Consider the following 12,991-nt stretch of genomic DNA (forward strand, 5'->3'; position numbering starts at 1 on the left):
GGGCCTTGTGGCCCCTTCCTGCAGTCAAGATTCTACGATTCTGAGATTCTAAGATGCTGAAAGTATGGTTGTTTTATTAGTCAAAAAGCCTGCTACATTTCAGTTGTATCCAGTGAATGGTTTGAGAAAAGTTGGTTCAGAAAGTTTTGGACTTGGATTCTAAATAGCCTCTGAAGAAGGTCTTGAGAGTAGGCAAAGGCTAAAACGCATAAGGGTTTTAAACTAAAAAACAAAACACCAATTATCTTTTCAGCATCTTCAGATGTGACTGCAGTTTCTTTTTTTATTTTTCTTGTGAAACGTGACACAGAATGAATGTTTTTAAAAATCTATTGAATAAAAGCAGAACAAGCAACAGCAGGAAAGCCACGTGTGCAGGCACATATGCCTATGAAATTGTGCCTGAAGTCTCACAGGATTTCTGTTCCTACAAAACCTCCCCTGAGATCTGGAATGAGATCTGGAGAAAATCAAACTCTTGCAATGATGATGCCATCATGAGACTTTGCGGAGTATGGATTCCGAGAAGCTGCTCAGAGTACTCAGTAGCCACAGAGATGCCCAGCATAACAGCACCCCTCCAGGCAGTGTCAAGGTAAGTCTTTCTTTCCATGCAACATCTCATCCAATGGCACAGTTACAACTAGGTGGATATGCCCACAAAAGAACACCTAGTCATCTGGTGTCAGTTACTCTGTTCTGGGCATTTTTTGCATTAGACATCTAATTGATTTGCCTCATGTAGGGCATTGTCCCTATTCCTCTACATATACTGAGCTAAAGGAAATAAATAGACTATTTGGTTTCCCAAATGGTTTCACATAAAAGAACTGTAATATATTACAAGTCAAGTTAAAAAGTAAGGAAGAAAGAACAAATGACCTTATGGAATGAAATACTGAGCCTAATTGATTCCAGACTGAACTGGGCATACACTTTCATTATTGTTAGCTTTTATGTCAGAATTTGAATGTCAGTTGAGAGAGAATTTCCCACTGAACAGCTAAAGAAATAGTATGGAAACAGAAGGTTTCTGTGTGTTTTGTCCAAACTCAAGGTCATGTCCATCAATGGGCACTTCTTAGTGGAACAACAGAAACCAGCATTAGTGAATGGGTGTTCTGATCTCTCCTCCCCATTGCAGCAAACTCTAGCACCCCTAAAACTTACTCCAAAGGTCCAAGAAACTTAGGAACAGATTTAGAGTGGCTCCTATGCTTGCAAAGAGGAAGGAAGGGAAAGAACCAATGTTCATTCATGGTTTGGGTTGGTGGTGTTTGTGTGTGAATGAGAGAGAGAGAGAAAGAAAGAAAGAAAGAAAGAAAGAAAGAAAGAAAGAAAGAGGGGGAGATCAATATTAAACAAGTTCAATTTACAACTACAAATCTAATTAACAAATATATTTTTATTCTCATAGTTTTCACACAGTGGGAAGACAAAGAGATATTATTCACCTGCTGAAAGCATGCTTGTACAAGGTTTTCAGGGAAGAGATTTCTGATGAGATCCAAGAAAGCGTCAAGACTGGATACTTCGTCATTCTTCTTTCCCTCTCCCAGCTGCCTCTTCAGCTTTGGATTGCCTGGATGAATGGCTAAGACCAGAATAACTCCCAGTACAGCAGCAATGATAGTTGTGGACATGTAGTAGACCATGGCTCTTGTCCCTAATCGGCCACTAGCCTTGGCATCCAAGCCAGACAGACCTGCATAAAAGGGCATTGTGAGGAGTTAATGCAGATCCTTATCTTTAACATTGTAACTCTCTCCAGAACTAAACAAAAACCATTAATGTACTTCATATTATGAATAATTAAAAATGTTCTCCTTACATTCTAGATTTTATGTCATATTGGTCTGCAGGTTTTTACAATTAATTTTATAGTGCTTTAATTTTTGTACAGAGATCGGTACTATCCCATACAAACTAAATGATGAATTGATGAATTATTCCTTTCAAAGAACTGTAGACCTCACATTGGGCATCTTATATTTCTCAGTTAGGGACAGACATATTTGAAAATGTGTTATTAAAAAAATAGTCAAGAAACAATTTTCTTGAGTGTCAGAACCCCCAGATAAGGACAATCCTAGTTGACTGAGAATCTTTGCAGTTCAGGACTTCATCTGTATGAAAATTGCACATGTGTGTGTGTGTTTATGTGTCTATAAAATTACATTTGCTGTACAGAAAACAACTTTTTTGCACTGAAAACAAGTTTCCAGCACAGAAAACAATACTTCTGAGCGGAAACAGCCAGCTAAGAGCAGGACATAAAATCTTACCTATCTCCAGACAGATTACAGAGGTAACATTGCAATTTTCTTGTACATGCTATTCACCCAAAACAGTTTTTGGACAGAGAGTATGGTTTAATTGGATGAGGGAATAGTTTCAGGGCTGGATTGGGTATTTCCATGTTGTACTAACCAATTTCTGTGTTTTATTTTTTTAAAAAGAATAACTGATTCTTCCTCAGTTGGTAGGGATCTATAATTGTAATGACTGAAGGAATGAAATGACTGAAATATACATTTCAGGAAGAAACGGAAGCAAAGTCAACTTTTGCCAGTTACTTTCCATATGTTTTTTTTTAATCCAATCAATTCATCCAGTCATTCCTAAATTTAAGCTATTTTTTTTCAAGTGTGGAATCACAGCAACAATTTTAAAGCTGTTCTCAATAAGCTTGTTTTCTGCTGCTCCAGAGACTAGAATATGGAGCAATGGATGCAAACTACAGTCAGCCCTTCTATTACACAATATTTTTATACATGCATTCAAGCATTCATGGTTTGAAAATGTTCCAAAAAAGTATAAATTTCAAAAATCAAACCTTGATTTTCCATTTTTTGTAAGGGACACCATTTTGCTATATCATATATATTTAATGGGACTTGAAAATACATTGATTTTGTTATACACCGGGGATCTTGGAACCAAACCCCAGCATATGGAGCCCTGGTGGCGCAGTGGTTAAATGCCTGTACTGCAGCCATTCACTCAAAACCACAAGGTTGCAAGTTCAAGACCAGCAAAAGGACCCAAGCTCGACTCAGGCTTGCATCCTTCCGAGGTCAATAAAATGAGCACCCAGACTGTTGGGGGCAAATTAGCTTACTTGCTAATTAGCTTACTTGCTGTTCACCGCTATGATCTTTGGAATAGCGGTATATAAATAAAACAAATTATTATTAATTATTATTATATAACAAGGGTCCACTGTATAGAAAAAGAGATTCCATCTAAATATTAGGAAGAATGTCCTGACAGTAAGAAATGTTTGACAGTGGAACACACTCCCTTGGAGTGTGGTAGAGTCTCCTTCTTCTGAGGTTTTTAAACAGAGGGTTCCTGGCCATCTGTTGGTAGTGCTTTGATCCTGTGTTCCAGCATGGAAGGGGGTAGGACTGGATGGCCCTTGAGGTCTCTTTCAACTCTATGATTCTATTACAGTGCTCCCATGTCATACATGGGTGCATTATATGCTGCGTTCAACATACGCTGAAAGCAGAGCTGGAATAAGCGGTGCTGTGCACCGGAAGAAACAATGGCATGTGCGCGCATGGTGTACGTGCACCACCGCGCCGCTGCAAGCATGAGCCCCATTACTTGTAATAGGGCTCAAGCATCCTCGCAATTTATTTTACACGGGAAGGGGGGTCTGGAACGGATCCCCAACATAAAAGAAGGGCTCACTGTATTCTATTTTAAGCTTTCATTTATAGAGGAAGTGTTCTGAGTTCTATGCTGTAATGAATTCAAGAGAAGGCCCATGCCAGTGTTTTGTAAACAGAAGAAATGTTTTATTGGCAGCTGGGAGACTAACATTTACCATTGCAAGATCAATTTTCATACAATAAATTGCACAGCCAGATTGCCATGTTCTGGCATCCCACAAGACAATGGAGACCCCTAGAAAATAAAGTAGCACTGTACACCATTATTCAGGGTTTTTGTGGGGACTTGGGATGTGAATATAGCACATGGATGAACACTAATAGATTAGCATGGTCGGCCTCAGCACTAATTATAATGTTGCTACGTGAAATATAAAGGGGAAAAACAATGCCCATTCAGCATTATTATTGACCTGAAGAACCAACAGCACAACACTCTGGGGCTTAATCTTGCACAAAAGATTAACCTTCTAATTCAGGGGTAGGCAACCTGCGGCCTGCGGGCCGGATGCAGCCCGGCGAGGCCTTGGGACCGGCCCCAGCCTGGTCCTGCCGCCGATTGCCACCGGGGCCTTTGGGGGGCAACTGTCTATAGAAGCCTCAGAAACATGCATTGATATTAACATTTTTTTAAAAATCAGCAAATTTTTTTGTGTTTCCTCCATTTTTTTAAAAAAAGTGTCTTCCATTTGAAAATTTTGTCCTACATTTGTCCTGGTTTATTTATATATTTAAATTTTTAAAAAAATTATTTAATTATTTATTTTTTGCCTTCAGCCCCCCAGTTGTCTGAGGGACAGTAACCTGGCCCCCGGCTCAAAAAGGTTGCCTACCCCTGTTCTAATTGTTTATAATAGATCTTACCTGTGATTAAACTTGAGATAATTAAAGGGAGAATCAACATTTTCAGCATCCGCATCAGGATGTCTCCTGGGAAGGCTATCAACATGATGATATCAGGATTAATAGGTGCTGCCATGCGAAGGAGGGCACCACATACTGCACCCATAATGACCCCTGGGAAGGTGCAGTTGAGGAAAGAAAAGAAAGAAAGGACTCTGTGTTATTAATTGCTTGTTTGTGCATGTGTGTATAATCTAAAAGAAGAATCTTGGAAAAGCAACTTTTGGAAAAGCAGTCACTATGTTAAACTAGACACAATTTCATTAGGTTTTTTTGCCAGGTCCACCTCTCCTCTTCCAGAACTGTCAAGATTAGTGGAGCTGCCCTACATGGCTAGTGGCATATCATGTTCACCAAAAACAGAGCTTGGAAAAGTTACATTTTTGAACTACAACTCCCAGAATTGCCTGCCTGACCATGCTAGTTGGGGGATTCTGGGTGCTTGAGTCAAAAAGTAACTTTTCCATGATGTGAAGAACTAAGTGCTAACATCTGGTAAGCCAGACAAATGACTGACCATGAAGCTGAAACCAAAACACAAAAAACCCTCCTCCACAAAACCCCTCACTTGTGTTTCCTTTTTTATAGAGGAAAGATGGACACGGAAGGCTAGGCCCTGCTGCTTTAGATACTCTGAGGTGCCTCTAGGCAAAAGTGCTTCACTTTTCATTCTCCCACCAACCTTTCCTCTAAAAGGTGAGGGGTGGGGCTGTAGGGCCATAGTGAGTGCCACTGAGCATTCAAGCAGCTGACTGATTTCTTGCCAGTCTTTCTTCTTGAGTGTGTGTTGAACAAAAATTGAAACACTTCAGGATCATGCCAATAGCGTTGCTCAGCTCAGTATATTCTACCTGCCTAATAAGTGCTGCTTGCCTCACAACTTTGGTGGTGGTAGGAGGCTGGCAACTTCTCCCTGCATCATTCTCCTAAACTATATCACTCATTCCAGCTGCCATTTGCTCCATTAAGGGAAAATATAGAAATACATGTTTGTCTTCCCTAACAAGGCAAATAACAAGGCACAGAGACATTGCTTTGGGAAATTACTTTTTGGACTACAATTCTTAGAATCTCCTATTCAGCATGACTATGTAGGCTGGGTTATTCTGGCAGCTGTAATCCACCCCACCCCCCACCCCCAGTTTATGCAAGGAAAAAGATTTAAACATACTCTACTTCATTGCTTTAATGAAATTTGGGGAATGGAGTGCGAAATTTTTAAAGATCCAACCACAGATCTCCATCTCATTTGTTTGGCACAACAAATTGTATTTCCTGAAACTGGACCAACATGGCTAGATTTACTATTTATCTGTACATATGTGCGATACATAATACAGTCCGTCCTTGCCTTACACGGGGGATCCGTTCCGGATCCCTCCGCGTAAGGCGAATTCTGCCTATGCTCGAGCCCCATTGGAAACAATGGGGCTCGTGCGTGGCGGTGCGGTGGCGTGGGTGCGCGCGGGGCGCAACGGGCGCGCGCGCCCATTCAATTGAATGGGACGCGCCGCCCCTTCTGCCCCGCGCGCGCCCCGCGGCTTGAGCGCCTATGCTTAAGGCCGCGTATGGCGCGCCCACGTATGGCGTGGGCGCACTGTATGTCACAGATATTTCATAAGCCTACATTATTCTGAAGAAACAGAACATTGTGTGAATATCAGAACTTTTGAAACTTCTAGCCACTTATAAGTGAAGTACATGACCTTAATTTGTAACCACATAAAATGTAGAAATAAGATGGATCAAAATGTTAAATAAATAAAAATAAACTCTCTCATTTTCCAGGTGGGTAAAAAGTTATGTTTCAGAAGTACTGAGAGCCCCAGAGGACCCCTATGGATATTAGTACATAGGTGGGGTGGGCAATCCTTCTCTGATCCTGCTGCTTGTCATAAATCATGGAATTGTGAGCTTTGGGGTTTTATGATACGTTTTATGATGGGGTATGGCTCAGTGTGGTGTAGGTCAACATGCAGAAATTTGTACTGTGGTGATGGGATGCTGAATCGAGGCTGATATGTAAATGACTCCTAGGACACTGGATAAAGCAGGAAAAACAGTATCTAGTTATACACTGAATCTAGGCTTATAATGGTTTTGGATGTTGAGCATGCTCTGTTGCAAGGATTAGGCTGGATACTCTAATTACACATATTCAAAAAGATGTCCTGAAAGTTCACTTTTTTATAATTGCACATTGACTCTATGCTACCTCTGCTTCACAGACTTAGAATGCAGCATCTTCTGCAAGTAGAGTTGAATTTTCAAGCTGCTGATTTTATGCATGTGAAAATAAAGACTGTGAGGCCCTCCTGAAAAATCAGAACTTTCAAATGTTACATTTAGGGGACTATAACAACCAGAATGCTTGTGGATAGCATGGCTGTACTAGCTGGGGGATTTAGGTAGTTGTAGCCCCAAAAAGTACAGCTCAAGTGTGGAGGAAGAGACATCTTTCGAAGTGCTGGAAAAGCGCTGGTCACTTGGAATGATCCCTGAGCCAAACACTCTGTGTCCACATAAATGCATAATTCAAAATCTTTCAGGATATATGAATAAATGAAGCTAAAATTATATGTATAGTTTGTTATCACATTTGGGGGTGTCCTCATGTTTTCATATTTCATGTCTGGAGCTAGTGTGTGCTTAAGAGGTCATTGTGACATTCTGGAAAGCTAGGTGAAGCTCCCATGAGGAAGTAACGAAGACCCAAGGGCATGTGCATGATCCAGGTAATGCTCCAGTCAAACTTAAATGGGCGTACTGACTGCCTCCTCACCCCAGGCTCTTCTGAACTTCCTCTTCCACTAAGAGACAAAGGAGGTCTCATTGGACATAAGAAATCAGTAAAACCTTTCTGCCTACCCCCGGCCATATTCCCAGCCGAATTTCCCTGTCCATCCAGCCTAGAGTTTTTCTAATATAATTGCTATTTTTGTTACTCTAAAGTTAAAACCATAAACCAGTCTGGAATCCCACTGTTGATTCCTGGAAAAGATATCAAGTCTTTGTTACAAGTAACGAAGATGAGATAGCACATCCCCAGATGTAGTTTTCAGGTATAAATATTGGTCCTAGCCTCTGTGCACATAGTACACATACAGTAGTCCCCTGTCTGCACTCCATGTATGAGTTGTGTCACTCTCAGATCCTAGTCTGAGATACATCCTGCTTTCTGTGGTTTACTCTACAGGACAGGTATTTATCACCCCTCTACAACCCTCAGTCTTTGCTATCCAATTTCCAAATGTCATTTTCGGTTACCTCTGAGTGCTATGTCTGTTTGAATCACTATCATGTGTGTATTGATTTCATAATTAAAACCTTAATTCACCCAAACGTAGAGTCATCCTCAGTGAATACTCCCATGCATAGGTGCTAATGATCCTAAAGGTTACCCAGCCTCTTGCAAGCTTAAGCTAACTGGAGCGTGTCCAAAGGAGGGCGACTAAAATGGTGAAGGGTCTGGAAACCATGCCCTATGAGGAACGCCTTATGGAGCTGGGTATGTTTAGCCTTGAGAAAAGAAGGTTAAGAGGTGATATGATAGCCCTGTTTAAATATTTGAAGGGATGTCATATTGAGGAGGGAGCAAGCTTGTTTTCTGCTGCTCCAGAGACTAGGACCCGGAGCAATGGATGCAAACTGCAGGAAAAGAGATTCCACCTCAACATTAGGAGAAACTTCCTGACTGTAAGGGATGTTCGGCAGTAGAACAAACTCCCTCGGAGTGTAGTGGAGTCCCCCTCCTTGGAGGTCTTCAAACAGAGGCTGGATGGCCATCTGTCGAGGATGCTTTGATTTGGATTTCCTGCATGTCAGGGGGTTGGACTGGATGGCCCTTGAGGTCTCTTCCAGCTCTATGATTCTATGACCTGTTACAGACTGCCAAAATAAAGCTGCTTCGGGTCTCTTTGGAGGTAGGCTATTTAAGTGATGCATGGGTCCTAAGAGTCTGGAGGTTGTGCCAAAGCCACACTCCATTCCTAAGCACTGGAGCGCAGCTTTTGGTGCAGCTTCCGGATTCTTAGGATGCATGTATCATTTAAACAGCATACCTCCAAAGAGACCCGAAGCAGCTTTATTTTGGCAGTCTGTAACAGGCCTATGATTCTATAATTCTCCCAACATTTAAAGTTAGACTGATACTTAGTGGGGATACTCCCCCATCTTTCTTTGGGTAACAAGTTTTTCCCCACCCCACCAGGAGTGCAGGGGTCCATTCAAGCTCAAGTGAAAGAAGACAGGCTGTGTGGAGGCCACATGTTTAGTTCTTAAGTTCACAGTACTGTAACATTAAAAAACACATAAAACAATCCAGTAAGCCTGGGCAGGAAGCCAATGAACCACACTAAAATGTCAAACTGTTCCATATTTGGAAGCTGCTATACCCAGAAGGCAATTGAGAAAAGTAGATCACTGTACCGTTGGCCTAGTCTTCAGTGAGGGAGAGAGCAAAAAAGTATCAGCAGCTTGTGTGGAGATTTGAGGGACACAAGTCTTTCACTGCCCTGCCTCCCTTTCTCCTGATGAGTGATAAGAAAGATAAAGGGTTTCATTTTTAATGTTAGTGAGGAATTTCCCCCTTGTGAATTGTAAAACAATCTGCTTTTTCTTGTGAATGGAAGGAGAGAGAAAGAGAGAGAAATGGAAACAGGGAAGCAATATGTTCCAATTACATATGCTTAGAAGTTATGGTGGGCTTGGTTTCAGGAGGAAATGGGAACTAGATGCTGTGCAAAAGACTTTGTGGAATGGGAATATTTTTTTTTTGAAGTTTCATAGGTAGGAAATAATAATAGGGGTTTTTTTGGGGGGGAGGGGCTTTTGGACTATAACTCTCAGAATTCCACAGCTAGCATAGTTAGTAGCCATATTGGATGGGGGATTTCAGGACTAGTAAAAAAAACCAAAACCACCCCAAAACAACTTGGTGAAGACGTGATGACAGATGATAATATAGTATTGTGTAAATATCTGTAGAGGGCAGTTCTAGGCATACGGAGGTGGATAAGAATGGAAATGATATTTGAAAACATTCAAAAAGGGCCAAACAACATGTTTGTCAAGGGTCAGACAACCCTGATGAGGGGAATTCTAGACCTATAAAGAATTTTTTATACTTTGGGACTTATTCTGTGCAAAAATTGCACATGTTTTTGTGTGTGCAGCCTTTTCTGCATAGGAAAAAGAATTTTGTTTTCTGAGCAAGAATACCATGTGTAAATATTGCACAGAAAAAGCTTGTGACTATTTTTGTTACAATATTTGAAGGTTTTCTATAATAGAAAGAACATTTCTAGAATTATTCATTGCTTCCTTTAAGAACGAAATTAATGAACAACTACCACCCTAGGCAGAAGGGAGAAAGAGCTGAGACCTTGAAAGAATAATCCTGTTGGGACAATGAGGGATGAGAAAGCTGGAAGAACAAAGATTATGACTTAAAATATAACAGCACACATTCCAGTTGTTATGTTGTTTTTTATCTATGAACTGGACCGATGAAACACATACCAAAAACAGTAAGTGAAAGGAGCAGATTTTTTCTGAGTGATAGGCAAAGCCGTATACACAGGTGCTTCTGCCGGGGCTCCACTGGACTCAGGTGACTTTCATGCATCCGCACTTCTACCTGCTTTGGCATGTTGTTGGCACTAAAAGAAAGAAAAAAGAAAAGCACACCATTATATGGTTGCACACACCTCACAGCTAGGGTCTACATAGAAACATAAAAGCAAGGCTCATCATTAAAATGTAAGGATCCAAAATTCAAGACCTAAGGAAATGCCAGGAAGAACATGCATGCTGTTGAGAAAAGGAAAAAGAAAGCTACTGTTCAGAAATCTAGCAAGACTCAGAGAACTGCAAAGGCAAATGCAGCAGGCTGGTGCTTCTCTGCCAGGCTTCTCCCACTTTTCCACCAGTTTCAGTTTAGCTGTTGCTTTGAAGCTCAGTGCTTCCCACCTGACTGATGTGGATCCAGCCTTCCTTGATTCAAAGAAGCGCTTAAACGCTTTCCTGACAATCCAAGGTACATCCTCCTTTCTTCTTCTTCTTTGTTCTTGAGTGCCATCTGCCTCATCACAGCTGCTATCCCAAAACACTAATTTTTTAACGAGGCCAAAATATTTAATGAGATGAAAAACTTTTTAATTAGCCTCAAAATGGAGACTGTGCCTGCTGTCACACTGCAGAATTAATGCAGTTTGATACCATTTTAATGGTTATGGCTCAGGCCTAAGTGACTGAGCACCTCCACTCCAGACTAGCATCCTATAGTATCTTAACATTGCTCAGGCATAGCTGCAAGTAAACAGAAAAGTTATTTACCAGAGACTGAAATAACAGTGCACTGTTACGTTTGAAATGTTACATTTTTGTACCAGAACTCACAGAATTCTGAAATGCTAAAGTCCTGAAATGTAACTTTTCCAGGCTCTGGCTGCATACAAGTGGTAAAAAGACAAAGATCCACTTCACACTACATACATGATACAATGCAGCTGTGTAAATCAAAGCATCCCCGACAGATGGCCATCCAGCCTCTGTTTAAAAACCTCCAAAGAAAGAGACTCCCTCGGAGTGTGGTGGAGTCTCCTTCTTTGAAGGTTTTTAAACAGAGGCTGGATGGCCATCTGTCGGGGATGTGTAGATTGAGATTTCCTGCATGGCAGGGGGTTGGACTGGATGGCCCTTGTGATCTCTTCCAACTCTACGATTCTATAAAATATGTTGCTTTACACTACCTGGAGCATTGTGCAATGTCTTAAGGGCACAAAAATCCATTTTATAATATCTTGCTAAATTTATTTCTTTATAAATATATTTATTTCAGAGCATGTCTATACCACTTCACTTTTTAAAAAGCCTTATAGAACGTTTTTTGTTGTTGTTGCTGGTGTTGTTAACCACATAACTCAACTTTCCTTCAATGAGGTAAAAATGGATTGCATGGATTTCCTTCCTCCATTCCCTAGAAACCAAGATGACTAAACTGAGGCTGTTATACATTGACCATAACATGGGAAGATATGACTCCCTAGAAAAGACAATAATGCTTGGGAAGGTAGAAGGCAACAAGAAAAGATAAAGACCATATTACCAAGGATAAACTCAATCAATCACGGCCCTGAACCTGTGATACCTGAACAGGGTGGTTGGGGTTAGAGTGACTTGGAGGTTTCTCATTCATGGAATCACCATGTTAAACCCTGGTGGAGCAGTGTCCAAATGCCTGTACTGCAACCACTCACTCAAAACTATAAAGTTGCGAGTTCAATACCAGCCAAAGGGCTCAAGATTGACTCAGGCTTGCATCCTTCCCAGGTCGCTAAAACGAGTACCAGATTGTTGGGGGCAACTAGCTTACAGTTGTAAACCACTTAGACACTATTAGTTCAGTATGAAGTGGTATATAAATGAAGCTGTTTGTTTTTTGTTGTTTTAAACTCCATTTGAAGGAGGTCCCTCCTCCTCCTCTTCCCCTCTTCACTTTATCCTTATCATAGAGTTGTGAAATAGGTCAGACTGAGTGACTGACTAGCTCAAGATGACTCAGCAGGGGCTTGAATCTAGATTTCCCAAATCTCAATCCAGCATTTTTTCTACTAAGCTGTGCTGGCTCCTACTAAGGTTTCATATGCCTCAATCTATGTACAGAGCTCCCAGCTCAATAATGCCTGATCTGTGCAAGGGGGAAAATTGTTTGATCTCTCCATCACAGAACAATAATTTTCATTCAGGCAAGTATGTGATCCCAGCACCCAGATCTCACTAGCCCTCCGGAGGGAGGCCTGTTGCTGGATTGCCAGGATCTCTTTAGCCATGATTGAACATACTGGGCAACCATCAAAGATGAAGGGTAACATTTTCCAAATCCAAACATGATAAAAATCTGGAAAGTTGCTCCACTCTATCATACACTGTGCAATGTGATTTTAAATAATAGAATATAGTCTGCCCACACCATCCGTAGGCTTGCCATCAGTGGACTTGAGCTCACATGAACGGCAAGCCCCAGCAGACAAAATGATGTGGGTATCGCAGGCGCATGCACACTACCACACACAGGAGCATGCCGCTATAGGAATCCATAGGTTTCCAGCATAGGCGGTTTTTCCCATATGTCGGGGATCCACTGTATTTCTATAAGCACCACAGTTCTGTTTCAATTAAAGCCTATATTTTGACACATTTAATGTATATATTTAATTTATATCCCATCTTTCTTGAAGAAAAGAGTGCTATGGTGGTGTGCAGTAATATTAATAAACTGCACAAAAGAAGTTCAACTATTATGACACAATTAAATTAAAAACACAATTTAAAACACAGTAACCAAATATAAAAGATATAAAGAAAATACAGCCTCTTCAGTAAATAACAATAATACTGTTCCTTAG

The 12,991-nt window shown here is 40.9% G+C and overlaps 1 protein-coding gene across 1 annotated transcript in view; it reads right to left on the minus strand.

The window, feature by feature from the left end:
* The window catches only part of SLC1A2 (solute carrier family 1 member 2), a 134,481-nt gene that overhangs the window by 36,784 nt on the left and 84,706 nt on the right, over positions 1-12,991 (minus strand). The window contains exons 2-4 of the mRNA XM_042477269.1: positions 10,104-10,243; positions 4,545-4,697; positions 1,455-1,705 (exon numbers count right to left, since the gene is read on the minus strand). Of these exons, the coding sequence (XP_042333203.1) occupies positions 1,455-1,705; positions 4,545-4,697; positions 10,104-10,243 (544 nt within the window). The remainder of the gene's footprint in view (positions 1-1,454; positions 1,706-4,544; positions 4,698-10,103; positions 10,244-12,991) is intronic.

Source organism: Sceloporus undulatus, chromosome 1, assembly GCF_019175285.1.
Source record: "Sceloporus undulatus isolate JIND9_A2432 ecotype Alabama chromosome 1, SceUnd_v1.1, whole genome shotgun sequence".
Classification (NCBI taxonomy): Eukaryota; Metazoa; Chordata; class Lepidosauria; order Squamata; family Phrynosomatidae; genus Sceloporus; species Sceloporus undulatus.